The sequence below is a fragment of the Artemia franciscana genome, chromosome 21 (genome assembly GCF_032884065.1).
Source record: "Artemia franciscana chromosome 21, ASM3288406v1, whole genome shotgun sequence".
In the NCBI taxonomy this organism is placed as follows: Eukaryota; Metazoa; Arthropoda; class Branchiopoda; order Anostraca; family Artemiidae; genus Artemia; species Artemia franciscana.
Genome location: NC_088883.1, coordinates 11,807,400 through 11,825,858, shown reverse-complemented (window position 1 = coordinate 11,825,858; position 18,459 = coordinate 11,807,400). Strand labels below are relative to the sequence as shown.

Here is an 18,459-nt window from a genome sequence, read left to right as displayed (position 1 = left end):
CCGTGACGTTAAATCAAGGTTTACGAAGATATAATCATGGAAGAACTCTCAGAATTAATTAAGTTTTGCTTTGTATCAACTCGTGAGATAATGATATGGCTCGGGCATCCTTTCCTTGATAAATTCTTCATTGTACGGAAATGTTTATTTTCAAATTCCCTTAATATGTGAGCTTTTGTGCACAATCAGACAATTAATCTTCATACCCACTGCTATTCAGTAACATGATTCAGATTGTGGGACTTTATTACCATACCGAATTCTCACAATCAGAACGTCAATAGATATCGGAATCTAAGATTGGATTGTTAACAAAAAAGGGCTTAAGAAAAAAATTATCATCAGCGTTCGTATCGAGTTTCATAAAAAAATTACTTACGCACAGGCCTCATTATAGTCTCACTGGTTGATCAAACCAGTATACAAGCATATTGTACATTCCGATCATAATTTTCCGAGTTGAAGAATGTGATAGTTTCAAGCATAAAATTTGAGATTGATCAATCAGAGTTTATATTTAAGACACAATTTTTAAACAAAAAAAGAATAGAGTTGGAGAAAATAAGTACTGTATTGTTTCAAATTAGCGACACCTCTTGACTACTAGGGTCCTTGCATCTGGAGTTTGTTGATACAGCTAAGCTTGAGCTCTGGGTCCCATACAGGGTTGCCACCTGTAGCACGAAAGTACTATTTTAGCTCTGTTTCATCAAATGTAGCACCGTAGCACGTGCTCAGGGTTGCCATCTGTAGCACAAAATATGTAGTAGATCTGTAGTGCTAAAATAGCACTGTATAGTGGATTTTTTTTTACTATTGCATCGAAAATTGCTATGTGGCCCGCAAATTTGGGCAATTGTAACACTTTACGAACTAACCATGCCAGCAACCCTGGCCCCGTATTACCAAGCTGAGATCATACCCACCGCACCACTAAAGGACTGGAACAAATCGGCGTTTATATAAGCTTTTGAAACAAATTTCTCACCGTTTCAGTGCGTCGCACGTGTTGTGCAATTGGACACTAAAATTAATATACATGTACATATATATATATATATATATATATATATATATATATATATATATATATATATATATATATATATGCTGTTCATATATTAGCATTACTTTTATCAACATCTTTTACCAACAGATATGGCTTTTTCAGCTAAGATTAGCTGAATAATTTCTAAATACAATAGAAGCTTTTGAAATGTTCCAAGTGGAACGTAGAAGGTTTAAAATATTGTGAAAGAAAAATGATCTATTCAAAAAGAAAATACGTTTACCAATCACCAAACATCTCGTTAAGAAAAAAAAAAACGCTGACCGCAAGAGCTATTAAAAAACTATAAAACAAATAATGAAGAAACAATATCAACCCTGACTACATAAAATTATGTCGAAGTTCTGATTGAAAAACAAGCGCAATAGCATTGCGTCATTAGCACTTGCTTCGCAAGTTACAACCCTAATTATCATTATTATTATTTTAGTAGATAACTTAGTCAATTAATATTTTGATAGCATAAAATGATACAATTTCTCTTGCTTTTATTTCGGAATGTTCTAATATTTTTGTCATTTACCGTTTCTCTTTTTTCTCTCTGTTAGCAATAATGGTGACCATTAGACTTTGTAAACTGATCAACTATGTCCATGGCTGATTAGTATCGTGCCCCCCCCCCCAAAAAAAAAAACTTCCATCCAGGGGGATTTATTACGAACAAATACACATTACAATGCGGATAACTCTATTTATTAGACAGTGAAAACAGATACAAAGTTTGGACATGGGGATGCATTGCAATATACAACCGGGTAAACAACCATCCTAAACCTTACAAGAATGAGACAAACAACGGTAATCAGTCAATTAATTTAGAAACCACACCCAAATATCCAACCTAGTGCACTTCAAACATCTTTGCTGGTGAGATAGAAGAAAAATCACATCGAGCTCGCAAAAGAATCGCGTTGCATGTAGTCTATTACGAATTAATATGTCTATGAATGGCTCTTAACGGTATCTAAGAGGACAAGTCGAAAGAAGAAACGCTCACGATGAGAAGTATAAAATTTTGTCGTTACCTTAAAATTTAAAAATTTTCAAGAATCCTCATAATGTAAATAAAAAGGCTTTAAAAGCGTTGTCAAGTACAACTAATTGGCTTTGAATCCTTATTTGTTTCCTCGTTCCACGTGACGACATTGACAAAAGTATTATACTACCCTAAATGCTTTTTAAGCTTGAAACAACCAAAGGAAAAATCTTAGAAAATCGCAGTTTTTGGATATGAATTGGGTCCAGGAAGCAAAGATGTTTTCATTTTGATGTTCTTGGTACTTAAAAATTTATGTTTAATTCTATGCGTCTGAACTTAGCATTAGGTTATCTTGAATTTTCTGACTAAGTCAAATTTGGATCCAACTGCTAGATTTCGACCAGACAAAGAAAAACTTCATTAAGGCGAATATTCAGTCGGTTTCTCATATTGAAATCAAGTACGGAATTTCCCCTCTGCGGCTGGCAAAATTGTACTCTATATGAATAAAAGTTTCCTTTTTGAAAACTTTCATTGGAAGAAATCAACTAAATTTTTTTTTAAATCTACCATAGTGTTTTTTCAAAGAAATTTTTTTCTAGAAATTTTCTAGGAGGCATTCAAAGAACTTCACATTCAATCTAACATACCAGTAGAGACTTATGTACATAGCGATGACGTAGGGTCATTTTCGCTAAACAAAATTTACCGCCGGTACTCAGCTGATTCAAAAGCGAATTAAGTACCTTCTTTGAAGAGTCGAGTCATAGATGCCTCATAGGTGAGATTGAATTTCCCAGCATCCCTATAATATGCCAACTGCAGAGCCATCTGTATATAAGCATCCGGCGAGACTCGGAATTTCTTCATCAGCCCCTTTCCATAGCCATCATGAACGTATAATCGCAGATCAACATCATTGAGCAACGCTTGCGCTACCTGCGAAAAAAAACAATGAACTAAATGTGCACCAAGCAATTATTTCGCTTTTTAAAGAAAATTAAAATGGTCTATCAAGCAATTTTGATTACACAAAATGACAACATTTCTTAGGCTTTTATTGCAGAACATCCTAACGTATTTATCGTTTATCGCTTCTTCTTCTCTGTCTTATCAGCGGCGGTGACCATTGGACTTAGTAAACTGGGCAATTGTTGACTGATATTACAGTTCCATGAAAGGCATCTTACTTTTATCTAAAAGGACTGATCACGTTAAAGGGCTTCATAGATTTATTCCTTGGATAGACACCAGATAATATAAAAAAAGCATCACAATATGCGAGTAGTTAAACGGCCAGCAGGCATCTACCGAGAGTGGTAGAAATGAACGGTTTTCACTCAATTTGTTTAGAGAAGCGCACCTAGATAGTTGGTTTTGCCTGCTTAAAATCGCTTAAGACCCATTTATAATGCGATTTTGCTAATATCAGGATCTAGTTAGCACAAATTTCAGCCAATTAAATTTTACGTGAAATTTTTTGATTGGCTCAGAAAATTCTACGAGAAAGTGTGCTTGGCTCAATTCAGTGTTAGCCAAATCTCGATACTAGTAAAATTTCATTGTGAATGGACCTTTAGCGACCTCTGCTGCTGGCATGAAAGAAAAAGCGCAATAAGGTCGTGAAAACACGTGACGTCTATATTCTATTATATTTTTAAGCTCGATTGGGAAGAGTCTTCATTTCATTTTTCTTTTCCTTATTTTTTTGTTTTCAAGGTTTGTTTTCTATTTCTCGCCATGGACTTCACGCTCTATATTTATTTTTCCTCCAGTGAGAACAGCTGAGTGGAGGTCTCGGTCAGAATATCTGAAGTTTCCGCTGTCTGCACTGGCTGTGAACTTCCCTCATTTTGTCCAACTGTAACTAATAACGGTAAGAAAAAGAATGACTAACAGGAATTCGTCTACATGGTGTCGACGAGGAAAAATACGATAAATTATCTAAGAAGAGTAAAAACAAAACAACATCAAGCACACAATAATTTTTTTTTTAAAGCATAAAAACCATAAACCTTTACAAACCATAAAGGTTTGTAGACCTGAAACCAAAATGTTCCGTCTATTTTCTTTTATTGAGATCACTATCTTATCTAGAAGTTGTGTCTAACGTTATATTTTTTTTGAAATTAGAGTCAAAATACTTAAGAAAAGGGACGTAAACCACTATCTATAGCAAATTTATCAATGTTTTAGGTCAATTATGGCAAGTTCAGACGCACCGCAAGAACAGCCCTTTAACCTGAAAAAAACAAAACAAAAAAAAACAATGTATCAATTCAGTTTCCAAGATAACATGATGATAAATAATTTAAAAGCGGACTAAATTTTCGAAACTACATTCGCTTTTTTTTTTTTTTTGAGAAAGAGAGAATCACTAGAGTAAAATTTGAAATCGTGACTTGGAATATATTTGCTTCAGGAACCGAACATTAAGATTTAATTTCAGTTAAGTTTTAATTTTCTTGACAATATGATAAATAGCCCTTTTTTAAAATTATTTTCATTGGCTACTGCGATGTAAAAAGAAAATCACACTGTGAATTTTTAAGACTTATTCACGCTGTGAATAAGACAAGAGCTAACAGCTCATAGGGTATGAACTCTAACAAAATTCTAAGAATCAATAGATTGATTTAAAAGGAAAATCAGAGGCTTAATGCCGGTCAGGATTTAAAATAAGAGCTCTGAGTCACGATGTCCTTCTAAATATAAAAATTCATTAAGATCCGATCACCCACTCGTATGTTATAAATACCTCATTTTTTCAAATTTTTCCTCTCCCTTTAGCCCCCCAGATGGTCGAATCTGGGAAAACAACTTTATCAAGTCAATTTTGTGCAGCTCCCTGATACGCCTACCAATTTTCATCGTCCTAGCACGCCCAGAAGCACCAAACTCGCCAAATCACTGAACCCCTTCTCCCAACTACCCCAAAGAGAGCGAATCCAGTACGGTTACGTCAATCACGTATCAAGGACATTTGCTTATTCTATCCACCAAGCTTCATCCCGATTCCTTACTCCAAGCGTTTTCCAAGATTTTCCCCTCCAACTCCCCCCAATGTCAACAGATCTGGTCGGGATTTGAAATAAGAGCTTTGAGACATGAATTCCTTCTAAATATCAAATTTCATTAAGATCACGTCACCCGTTCTTAAGTTAAAAATACCTCAGTTTTTCTAATATTTCCAAATTAACACACACACACACACACACCAGCTCCTCCAAAGAGAACGGATCCGTTCCAATTATGTCAATCACGTATCTAAAACTTGTGCTTATTCTTCCCATCAAGTTTCATCCCGATCTCTCCACTCTCAGCGTTTTCCAAGATTTCTGTTTCCCTCCTCCAAACCCCTATGTCCCCAAATCCAATTCGAGTCGAAAATGGAGCATCTGAGACATAAGATCCTTCTATATATATCAAGTTTCATTAAGATCCGATCACCTATTCGTAAGATAAAAATATCCCAATTTTCACGTTTTCCAAGAATTCCGGTTTCCCCCTCCGAATCCCCCCAATGTCACAGGATCTGGTCGGAATTTAATATTAGAGCTTTAAAGCACAAGATCCTTCTAAATATCAAATTTCATTAAGATCTGGTCACCCTTTCGTAAGTTACAAATACCTCATTTTTCCGAATTACCCCCCTCCCAACTCCACCAAAGAGAGCAGATCCGGTCCGGTTATGTCAGTCACGTATCTTAGACAGGTTTTTATTCTCCCCATCCAGTTTCATCCTGATCTCTCCGCTTTAAGTATTTTCTAAGATTTCCGGTCCACTCCCCAACTGTCCCCCCCCCCAATGACGCTAGATCCGGTTGAGATTTAAAATAAGAGATCTAAGTTTAAAGGTCCTTCTAAATATGAAGTTTCATGAAGATTCGATCACTCCTTCGTAAGTTCAAAATACGTCATTTTTTCTAATTTTTCAGAATTACCCCTCCCCCCCCCCAATAGAGCAGATCCGTTCCGATTATGTCAATCACGTATCTAAGACTTCTAGTTATTTTTCCCACCAAGTTTCATCCCGATCCCTCCAATCTAAGCGTTTCCATGATTTTAGGTTCCCCCACCTCCGAACTCCCCCAATGTCACCAGATCCGGTCGGGATTTAAAATAAGAGCTTTGAGACACGATATCCTTCTAAACGGCAAATTTCATTGAGATCCAATCGCCCGTTCAAGTTAAAAATACCTCATTCTTTCTAATTTTCAAGAATTAACCCCCCCCCCCTCCCCCAACTAGCCCAAAGAGAGCGGATCCGTTCCGGTTATGTCAATCATGTATCTAAGACTTGTGCTTGTTTTTCCCACCAAGTTTCATCCCGATCCCTCCACTCTAAGTGTTTTCCAAGATTTTAGGTTTCTCCCTCCCAACTCCCCCCAATGTCACCAGATCCAGTCGGGATTTAAAATAATAGTTCTGAGACACGATATCCTTCCAAACTTCAAATTTCATTAAGATCTGATCAACCGTTCGTAAGTTAAAATACTTCATTTTTTCTGTTTTTTTCCGAATTAACCGGAGTTAATACCAAGTGCCATAGAAATACACTATAAAACCACCTTAAAGATAACTAGAACTATATTTACCTTGTTTGATTTTTCAATTACTTGTATACACTCGTCAGGCAGTTCCCATCTCAGTTTAGAAGCCGACGGAGGGTCAAATTCAGGTATACCAATACAGTGTCCATCACTTTTGTATCTACGCTCAAACATAAAGAACATTTCAGTAAGAAGTATAAAAAAAAAACACACAAAAATTGACAGTTGGCAGGTAGGCAGGTTGTTTCGTTTACTTGCAGGTGAGCTGTCGTATCCCAAACAGTGGCACAGCGACAAAAACAGAGAAAAAGGAATGTCCCTTTAAACGCCCTATTTTCAACCTGCATATAATAAAACAGTTTTTTAAATATTGATTTGAGTAAATTTAAATTGTTGGGATAGTGAAACAGTCTTTTTTTTTACAGCAAGATTCACATTACTATTAGTAAACTGACGATATGCCACCAGTCTTGGCGATCAGGTAACTAGTAGCACAACAGTATTAAACCCATGCAAAAAAAAGATAAAAATAATCCCGAGATAACAATGAGATAAGTCTCATATGATAAGAAGTGACGATAAGATAACGGCTGCTGTACGTACACTTCCTATTATTGGTTTTACGAGCACAGCTTATAGTTTTTAATGTATGGAGCAATTCATTTCGCGTATTTTGTTTCTTTTAAAAATAGTTGTTTCATTTTTTCTATCAAATAGTGAATATGATTATTCTCAACAAAGTTGTGGGTAACAATTCAAATTATACCGTTAATTCTGTCATCTACCCCGCTGATTCTTTGCAGGCAAAGGGGCTGAACCTTGTGTAGCTGATGAAAAAAACCACCGTAGTTTCTTGAATTTTGGTGAAAATACCAAAAAGTTGTGTTAAAAGTACCTAAGTAGAGATAGATTACAGTGAATCCTTTCTTCTTTTATATAAGATATCATTTATATATGTAAGTTTTTTCCTCATTTACATGATGCTTTTTTTTACAATTTCTGTGAACGACATTTTTTTTTTTTTACAAAGACTTAAGAAATAAGTTCAGCATTTTTACACAAAAAGTTAGGGTAAATTTTAATCAGTGTTTGGTTCCAACCACCTCAAAGTAAATACTCATAATTCGTTTCTCAAAAACTTCTTCATAAGACTTTACTTAACTGTTATGTTTAATGCGCCAAGAAGCTAGAGCTTCAGTTTTAATAAACCAGAATGGAGCACCTCTAAGACCAATTATCGGGTACACCCCTAATGCTGCACCTACGAGCTAAGAGGTAATATGAGTACCGTAAAATTTTTTGCAGAGAAAAATCTCAAAACTCGGTTTAATTCTTTTTCTTGATGAGGCCTCAGACCCCAAAGGCATGGCTTCAAAATTAAAAAATGAAAACTTTTGGCTGCTGATGTTGACCTTAGAAAATTTAAATACATCTAGAGCAAAATTAGTGTTTCGAGAAATTACGGCAATAATTTAATAGCTTTGCAATTTTTCAACTTCAACTCTCATGTTATTTCTGTTTATTTTTATTTTACTTACCCAACTTGTTGTTTGGCAATGTGTTTAATTACAAGCACAAGACGTTTGTCAATATTGAAGTTTGTGTCTATTTCATATGCAAATAACGAGACACGAAACTCAAGCGAATTCTCCTTCAATAAACGCCACTGCCATCTAGCATTTCATAATTTAAAAGATGTCAGATATGTCAGATGTCAAAGGTTTGAAAATTCCACATCTTTTAGATTTTTGGAATATAATTCTGAAATGCCAGTCTGGAAATCCTAGATTCGGCTTTTTATACATTTTTTTCTATTTTAGTTTTTAGCAATTTTCTGGGAGTTCATATAATGGAGTCCATAAGTTGGGACAGATGTCTAGCTGTGATTCGACTCATAAGTGGAAGGAAACGAGGGTAGAGAATTCTATGATGGAATAGGGAGCAGTGTCGTCGCCTGATTTTTTATTTTTTTCCACATTATGCGTTGCATTTTTCATACTATTTGGCAAATAGATTGAGATTTGTCCTACTGAAAAGAAAACTCATTCCTTACAACGGATTAGGCTATATCCTGGAGCAAAAGCCAGGTCATATACGGTAAATAAAATACAGTGTTTTCTTTTGCTATAAGTTTATGACAAGATGGAAAGAACCGAAATGGTGAAAGTAATTTTAAGAGTGGTCGAAAAGATTATTGTAAAATTTCCAATCCGAATTTGCAACGGTAAAGGCCAAGTTAATAAACGAAACCATGGAAATATAAACCATAGGAAAGTCGAAGGTCTGTGTTGCATTCAACAGAGCTTAATTCCACTGCACCAACTTCTTGGATAAATGCGATTACTGGGATCTATTTAGTGCAATTGGGACAGCAAAAATAATTCCTCGTAAAAGAAAAAAATGCATCCCCATATTACCTTTAAAAGAAACAAATACATTTTTTTTTGCCTATCCTGATTAAGGGATGCACTCACGATTTTCTATCTTTAAAAGGAGGAATTGTATCATAGTCAGCTATGAAGTAAATAGCGACGAAGACTACGCTGCCTTTCCATATCAAACAAACACAGCTTAGAAACAATAGGGAAATTTGCTCAAGACAGTGGATTTCGATTCAGTGAATATTTCGGCCCTATGTCCAAAGACTGTCTTCAGCACAAAACCAGAAGAAAATATCATTTTTTTGTTTTATTTTCGCATTTAAAATTAATGCGCATTTTATTTTTGATATATATATATATATATATATATATATATATATATATATATATATATATATATAATGAAAAGGGAAATCACCAATGCAACAACACAAACACATAAAAAAAAGACATATATATATATATATATATATATATATATATATATATATATATATATATATATATATATATATATATATATATATATATATATATATGTGTATATATCAATAGTTAAAATTCTTACTGAATATATCGAAAATTAAATGCAAAAAATATTATGACATGGTATCTGAGGGGTAAAGAACGTCGGACATTCCTTCATCAAAGATAATTCTAAGCTGAAAGGGTGCAGCGAACCACATCAAGAGAGTATGTCCTTAACGAAGAAGTCACATTTCAAAGTATGATCCAATATCATGGTATCTGGCCCCATTAAGAAATGGACATGGTGCTGTAACATGGTTTATAGATCGAATGATCTGCAGACTTTTATACACGAAATAACATGGACAAATAAAACATAGAGAACTTCAAAGAAACAATATTAAATGTCTTGCCGAAAATCTCCATCTATATACTAATAGACATAAGGTGCGGAGGAATCAAGAATATCTTCCCACGGGGGCGAGGAAGGGGGGTACAAACACGTTAATTTCCAAGACAGAATGCTCCCAGAAATTTAATAGGGTCAACAATCCCTTTGACTAGTTCTAGGAAAAAACTGCACTACCGACCCTCTCCCCCGTCTTTAGATAAGCTGAAAGACTTTTAAGAAACTAGGAACGTAAAAGTGAAGATGGGGCAAACTGTGAGTTTCACTTGTCCCATTGTCTGGAATTTTATCCACCAAAAGGTCTATATAAAGGTCAGTTCATTTCATTAAGAAGGATTCAGGTTTGGTTTTCTTTAATTGCTTTTCTTTATCAATTCTGAAAAATAATAAATATGTTTGTTACATGTTAAATCATTACTTCCAAATGATATTTTCAAATAAATAAACATTGCTATCTATTAAGAGGAAAATATTTGGCTTATTTTATTCTTTTCAGAAATTCTATTTAGCCTTCCTGGCAAAAGGTACAGGATAAATAAAAGAAAGAATTAAAAATTAAAAGAAAGAAATATAAGTGAAAAATGGAGAAACAAAATTAAGAATTACCTTCTGGTATCCATTTAGTTAGTCAGCAAAGCGGAAAGATAAATAGGTGAGAAGAAGTAAAAAGCAAATGTTAAGAAGCTAGATATTGTCTTAAATGACATTCATCAAAGATACACTGCATTAAGTTAAACTATGGACAAATCGAAAGTCTAAGAATGCCAAAATATAACTTAGAATCATCTTACATTATTTAGTTTACTACAAGTATCTACTAGAAACAAAAAGAACAAAAGGAATATTTCTAAAAACCGAGCCCTGTTATATCAGATTACTTAACAACACTTTTCATCACTAAACATATATATATATATATATATATATATATATATATATATATATATATATATATATATATATATATATATATATATATATATATATATATATATATATATATATATATATGTATATATAAAAACGGATTCAAACTGCTTAGATAGTAAAAAAAAAAGAAAAAGCAAAGGTTCTAGTCAGAAGAGCCTGAAGAGCGTTGGGACGAGAGAAAGAGAAAGAGAAAGAGAAAGAGAAAGAGAAAGAGAAGAGAGAGAGAGAGAGAGAGAGAGAGAGAGAGAGAGAGAGAGGGGAAGAGAAGAGGACCCCTTTTAACAAGCATCTTTTCCTCTTAACAAAATAAGAATAGAAAGACCCAACCCAGTTAAATGAGTTTATTCCAAAATCATTTCTGGTACAAGAAGAGAATTTTTCTCCTCTGTACGCCAATACACAAACGTGTGTATATTTTTCTGGGTGCACTTGGTTGGACAATGCAATTCTTTTTTTTACCGCATTATGAAAGCACTTTTAGTACTAAAAATTGTAGTTATAATTTAATCTTTCATTATTTCGAGTGCTTTAACCATTTCTCTATTTTTTCTAGTGATACATTTTCAAACTAATTCCACACTTACAGTCAACTCAAACTAAATTATTACAGGAAACTTAAATACTACCAATGTTCAAAAATGACAAATTTACGTGCCCAAATTCAAATAATAAAAAAATCATACCCAAGTGAAAGAACGTCTTCAGCAAGGGTGTGTTCCCAAACGTGTCCCATAATTGGGGCATCAGCCCTAGAGTTAAAATAGAAAGATAACACCATCACCAAAATAAATCATTAAAAAGCAAAAAAAAAGAATTAAACAAGGGTATAAAACTAAAAATCAGCCCCAAACTTTAAATTTCAAGACCTAGAGACGAAACTCGCATTCAATATTTGTGTTAGTATACTAAAACCAGTCTATTTAAAACCGTAATTAGTACAGTAACTTAGAACAGTCCCGTAAACCCGTAAACGCATTCTAACCCGTTAACGACTAGAATGCGTTTACGTTAAATTTAATTACGACTAGTCTGACTTTCTAGTTTGAAGGTACACGAAAAACATCTTTGATACCTTATAAACCAGGTGCCTCTTGCAATTTCATTTAAGCATCTAATAATGTCCTCTTTTAGACTAGAACCCCTTATCTTTGGGTAAAAATTGTAAGAGTATCACATTGTAACTTTTTTGATCTGCCTCAATTCTGTCCATTATCGTTTTATTTTTTGCCTTTTCAGCTCACGAACTTCCGCCTGTGCTTTTCCGACCTTTTTGCACTTCAAAAATTTTCTTATTCAGAGAATCCGAAATTGAAGAAAATTCCACAGCTAAGTTTTGTAATGTTTCGTACAGGGGATCACTGTTTTTAAGCTCTATTGACGCCCTTAAACTTAAAAAAATTAATCTAAATTTAAGCCCTTAAACCCGTAAACGCATTCTAAGGCTGCACATATGAACCCATTCTTAGTTTGCATCATTAGTCGGAGCTTGGATGTAAGTAGGATTTCAAAAAAGGATTAACTTTTTTTCGAATAAATACATTTTTAGAAGAGTGATTATTTTCCTATGGTTTCCTAAGATAATAATTTCGGTTTTCTTTTTAATATATTTATTTAGGAATTTATATGACAGAGAAAGACACAAAAAGATTCATACGGGATGCCACACAGATTTATAAGCGGGTGCCATCCAGTGGCGTCGATTAAACTCTTTGGTTCCGGAATATAATTGCCTCCTTCAAATCATAGAAAATAACTTCTAGATTCCAAGAGCGAGACGGGGAAATACGGAAATAAATAGGCTGATTTTAAAACTATAGAAAAATCAAAATATTGATACAAGTTAAATTTGAAGATGATTTATAAGACCAAATTGGCAAATCATCTCTAATGGGAAATTGAAAATTTGAGAATAAAAACAACATGATAAGGCCAATAACAGCCAAAAATATGGCAGATAATTCAGATAAATGTCTAAGGTTCATCCTCAACATATAAGAAGAAAAAACTGGAAATAAACTGCCCCCCCTCCCCACATCCTCTAAAAAACGATCCACTAAACGATTAATTAATATTTTTTACTTTTTTTCAATTTGTTCTATGCAAGTTCATTTTTTACGTTTCTTTTCCTTTGTTTTTTGCTATTATTGGGGTTTACCTCGTATTTTTATTATTATTTTTAATAAGCAGAAAGCCATTCAGAGTAAGTGCAAAAAGCAAGCAATAAGCAGTAGACAAACGAAACGGTTTCCACCATATTTTATGCAATGTATATTACGTAAAGCATGACCTAGCCCATGGTTGCGTAAAATCCAGAAACTAAAAATAAGGACAGAAGTGCAAATTTTTATCGGATGCAAAGAAAAAAAAAGTTTTTATGTTTTAAAGGTAAAGTTGACACCCTTTTCAGTAGGTTAGTAATTGAAATCCTAGATATGTCCCATTCTTTCTAATTCGCAATTTAAATTTTGAAAAATTGCACAGGGGATGGAAGGGTAAAAAATCCTGATGTAGAATATATTCAATAGATTTTAGCCGTTGTAGCCGAGTGGTTAGGGCTCCGAACTTGAAACCCTGATGCTAGGGGTCCCACTCCGGTTGTTACTCGTTATTTGGTTTGGGACTGGGGTCAATGGTGTGACTGTTAACTCAGTCGGAGTCGACCCAGCTCTAAATGGGTACCTGGAGAAACGTTGGGGGAAAACACGGGAGGCGTCGGATGATTTGCCCCCAACCATGCATTGCACTCCCGACCGAAGGCAGTGAATCAGGAAATTGGTATATGTGCAACACAGACCATTGGTCAGCATGCGAAAAAGTTTAGAAATTTAGATGGAGGTAAGTCACACATGTGATTGTTTCAAATCCCCCCTAAGAAAAGACATTAAAATCAAGTAGTTGTGGGCATAAAGCCATGGATAATTGCGGAAAAGCCAAGACAGATTGTCCTACTGAGTGAGAGGCAAATCTGGCATGAGCCCTTTTTAGGATTGTACATGGAGCTGAATAAAAATTTGTAATTTCAGCCTCGATATGCACTTTAGGCGAGTACTTTTTTTAAATAATTTTTTACTTTTCTTGTCTTTCTTTCTTGGTTTAAAAAAAATCCTATTTTTGAAACACTCCTCTGTGGGATGGCCATTAAAACCCAAGATCTATATTTAAATCCACAGATTTACAAGATATGTTAAAAAGAAATGAAGTGACTTGAAATTTTCAGGTCGTGCATTATCTAAAAAAGGGTATTTTCCCAGCTCTAAAAAAACAAAATAAAATCTTACTTTGCTTAACTTAGAGTGTCGGTGAGAGAGCCAGCCAACAACTAATCTAAAAATTAGGGAATAACGCTATAGAGCTGGTAGCAGAACAGTTTCGCCGGTTAGCGGAGATCAGATCAGTTAGTTGGTCATTAGGTTCGCACAAGCGAACATACGTTCTTCTGCCTATAGGCAAGCGACACTATCTCATAATAAAGATTGTATGCAGTCAATAAGTTGAAAAAGTGGCGATTTTTAGGCGTAGTTTGGTAAGCATACCCTGTTGTGTCTCACGGCCCGGATATCGAGCTGGAACTTCCAGAAAGTTTCCCTTTTCTTTCTGAGGAGTGGGCTCCATACACGACCTTAAGGAAGTCGTCGTACGGGATATTTTGCTAGTACGGGTAAACTTGCAATCAAAACAGTAACAAATGCTGAACATAAATATATACTATTAAAAGCCCGAACATTCCTTTTGATGCATACTTTCTCAATATTGTTCACTGTCTTTATTAACAGTTTTTACCATTATTATTTTGTTATTACATATTATTTTATTATTGTATATCCTATATGTAGGATCCATATCCCATTTATTATGAAGGATGAAGCGACAACCAGACAAAACGAGAACTTTTCGCGGGACAGAGGGAATAATCGGTCATCAGTTTAAAAAAAAAGAGCGTTGTTCACCATCACCTAAAGTCGCAATAAATTTATGCCTAACATTTGAGCTACCTTTTCAATTACCTTTGCATATTACCATTAAAGGGAAGAGCAACATGAATTACGCTAAGCTGGGGCTGATTCTTAGAAGCAATGTTAACATCAGAGAAAAATCCGCAACCGAAAATGTAAAATATGTAGGCTACATTAAATCGGACAAATACCATACCCAAGAACGATTACATCCTCTGACAAAACGAACTCCCACAAATGAGCTACCACTGCTGCATCTGCCCTAAATACGCACAAAACTATTATTAATTATTTTTTTTTAATTCTATGATACACGGAAATATAACTCTGATCTGAAAGAAGAGGTAACAATAAAAAAAGAAAATGGATAAAATTTTGTATTAAAGACACTAAAATCTAGACAAGGAGAATTCACTTTATATTTGAGCTGGCCAAACTGATGAAGTTTACTTTACATATTTTTAAAGACTCCATCGCTCAAATATTCGGCTGACTTACTGTGAATGATAAAAGGGTGGGTACATACATCTAATCTAAATAAGAAGCAACATAAAAAGGAAGTAGAATAAATATAAAAGTAGTCATTTTTGACAATTTATTGAGTAACATAATTTTGGCTATAAACTTGACAATTTATTGTATTGTCAATCTATTGATTGACAATTTATTGTCAATATTGTATTGACAATTATTAACAACGTCAGTAATGACAATTTATTGGTAAATTTTGGCTATAAACTTGTCCATTGGGAATGAGTGAAATTTATTTATCTGTTTTTAGGAAGGATATCTTCTATATGTATAAAAATAAGTTGTCTGTGTGTGTGTGTGTGTATGTCGAGTGACGTTATGTTTGTGTGTCGGAATATAAATGACGACCGGGACACTCAAAGAGAAAGCGACCGGGACACAAGGAATGTTCGATTAGCAATCAGCATCAACAAAGCACCGGGACACAAATGACGACCGGGACACAGGGAGTATAAATGACGACCAGGACATAAGTAAAAAAAAACTAAAAAAACTAAAAAAAAGGTAAAAACTACAAAAAAACTAAAAACTAATAAAAAAACTAAAAAAGCTAAAAAACTAAAAAAACTAAAAAAGAAAAAAATAAAAAAGGAAAAAATGAAAAATAAAGGAGAAAAACAAAAATAAAAAAATAAAAATAAAAAAAAACTAAAAAGAAAAAAGAACAAAAACTAAAAAAACTAAAAAAAAGTAAAAACCAAAAAGAAACTAAAAAGAAAAAAAGGGGAAAAATACGAAAATTTATTTCATCATATACCATTTCAAAAACGAATGTATATACAGACCGGGACACTGGGATACAAATGACGACCGGGACACAGGGAATATAAATGACGACCGGGACACAGGGACACAACTACAACGGGGACGCCGGGGGGGGGGGGCACAGGGGGATATATAAATGACGACGGGGACACAGGGAATGTTCGATTAGCAATCACCATCAACAAAGCTCAAGGGCAATCATTAGAATCATGAGGTATAACTAAAAAAACTAAAAAAAAGGTAAAAAACTAAAACCTTATAAAAAGACCAATTCAAAAACGAATGTATATACAGACCGGGACACCGGGACACAAATGACGACCGGGACACAAGGAATATAAATGACGCCCGGGACCCTCAAAGAGAAATCACAGACTGGGACACCGGGACACAAATGACGACCGGGACACAGGGAATATAAATGACGACCGGGACACAGGGACACAACTACAACGGGACGCCGGGGGCACAGGGGGAAATATAAATGACGACGGCGACACAGGGAATCGTCGATTAGCAATCACCATCAACAAAGCTCAAGGGCAATCATTAGAATCATGAGGTATAGATCTGAATACGGATTGTTTTCCCATGGACCATTATATGTTGGATGTTCAAGAGTCGGTAAACCTGAAAATCTATTTATATGCACAGACCATGGGACAGCAAAGAATGTTGTATATTCGCAAGTTTTACGTAGTTAAAAACATATATATATATATATATATATATATATATATATATATATATATATATATATATATATATATATATATCTATATTCACAGATGGGACATAGGGACACAACTACAATGGCGCGTAACTAATATGGCGCGTAACGACTTACGCGCGCGGGGGGGCTTGGGGGCGCGAAGCGCCCCCACCAACTAGGTGTTGGCGTGGCGCAAAGCGCCACCCCAACAGCTAGTATATAATAATTTAGAATGTTTTATAGTAGCCTAATTTCTACAAGTTTATAGGCTACTAATACCTTATGAGGATTGAGAGTCCTAAAACTGGAACCATTATGTTTGAAGAGATTATTGAATTAAAATATAATACCATCTTCACTTTTTCCCTATTTGATTTCTGCCCTATACTAGACCTTTATCCAATGTCCAAATTACCCATTGAACGGTAAAAGGGTGAGTACATATATCTAATCTAAATAAGAAGCAACATAAAAATGAAGTAGAAAAAACACTGATCGATAAAGCAGGACACATTTTACCATTTTTCTCTTTCAGCTGATTCGAAACCAAATTGACTACCTACACTAATAAAGATGTTCTCTTTGTATGATGATTTAACAAACTTATAATGTGCCCGAGCCACTTCTTAGAAAAAAAATTGTTGTAGAATTATGAACAACAAAAGACATTCGCGCCCGCACGGTTCTGGAAAAACGAAGAAAAAATATTCAAAATTACTTTTGTCTCTAATACAGTCACGAGCAAGTAATCAGAGTTCCTTCTGAAACTGGGGTCGTAAAATAGCAAATGAGAAAAGCGTTATAATTTACTTTCATATAGCTTGTTATAGACCTATTTTTAATGACACCCAACTACTAACGTTTCACACACATGAACATTTCATTTAGCAACTCTGAGCTATGCTTCTTTCGGTATCTCTTGTTCACTTATCACCTCTTTTCCGGTATATTTCCGGTAATATGCCAAGTATATATTTCTGGAAATTCGGGAATATATTTCCCGTGTATTTCTCTTAATAGCTTTGATCTCTAATTCTTCTAGTAAATAAAATAAGTTTGATGACTACTAAAGATGATAGACCAACTCAAACTGAGTTTTGATGTCGATTATTAAATGCGCTTTAATCATAATATTACCCTATTCTACAATATTATTCACTGAAATTTGTCTGAAGTAGGTTTCGGCGACCAAATGCACAAAAGCAGCACCATTCCTCTTAGTAATGTCACATTTTTAAAATTTTTATTAAACACCAGCTAAGAAAAGGTAAACCTATATATTTACGGAGTATATACTCCCACTCCCCTAATGTGCAAATATATCCTGATTTGGATATATTCAGGGGTGGGGGTAAAGTTCATTTGCAATACAAACGAATATTATATTTGGATTCAGGATGCAATTCTGGTTGTATATTTGCACATTAGGGGGTGGGGGTATATACTCCGTTAATATATAGGTTTACCAAAAAAACACCAAGAGTCAAAAGAAGAAAAAACCAACCTTAAGGTAAGGCTGATGTCCCCTCTGAAACTTGCGATTTCGCAACAAGCCTACAGATATAGCTTGCATAGGACAAAGAACATATCTTTGTGTTTACTAATTTCAGGTCTTTCCATTCCCCGAACCAGCATTATGCTAGTACTTACATTTTTCTCTTAGAGAATGACTTAATTTGCTTAACAAATAAGGCAATTTTCCTTTTATC

General features: G+C 34.5%; 1 protein-coding gene and 1 long non-coding RNA gene across 5 annotated transcripts in view; one reads left to right on the top strand and one right to left on the bottom strand.

Moving 5' to 3' along the window:
- LOC136040760 (carnitine O-palmitoyltransferase 1, liver isoform-like) overlaps nucleotides 1-18,459 on the bottom strand; it is a 268,112-nt gene that overhangs the window by 5,327 nt on the left and 244,326 nt on the right. For 2 of the 4 annotated variants that reach the window (XM_065725080.1, XM_065725081.1), the window contains exons 1-3: nucleotides 11,473-14,899; nucleotides 6,647-6,761; nucleotides 2,795-2,987 (exon numbers count right to left, since the gene is read on the bottom strand). In XM_065725080.1, coding sequence (XP_065581152.1) covers nucleotides 2,795-2,987; nucleotides 6,647-6,761; nucleotides 11,473-11,567 — 403 coding nt within the window. In that variant the 5' untranslated portion in view covers nucleotides 11,568-14,899. Of the gene's footprint in view, nucleotides 1-496; nucleotides 675-2,794; nucleotides 2,988-6,646; nucleotides 6,762-11,472; nucleotides 14,903-18,459 lie in introns of those variants that run through there. The other 2 variants (XM_065725083.1, XM_065725082.1) reach the window with 2 other exon arrangements.
- LOC136040762 (uncharacterized) lies at nucleotides 2,984-8,630 on the top strand. Its single transcript, XR_010620875.1, has 2 exons — nucleotides 2,984-3,924; nucleotides 8,422-8,630. It is a non-coding gene; the product is annotated as an uncharacterized LOC136040762 (long non-coding RNA).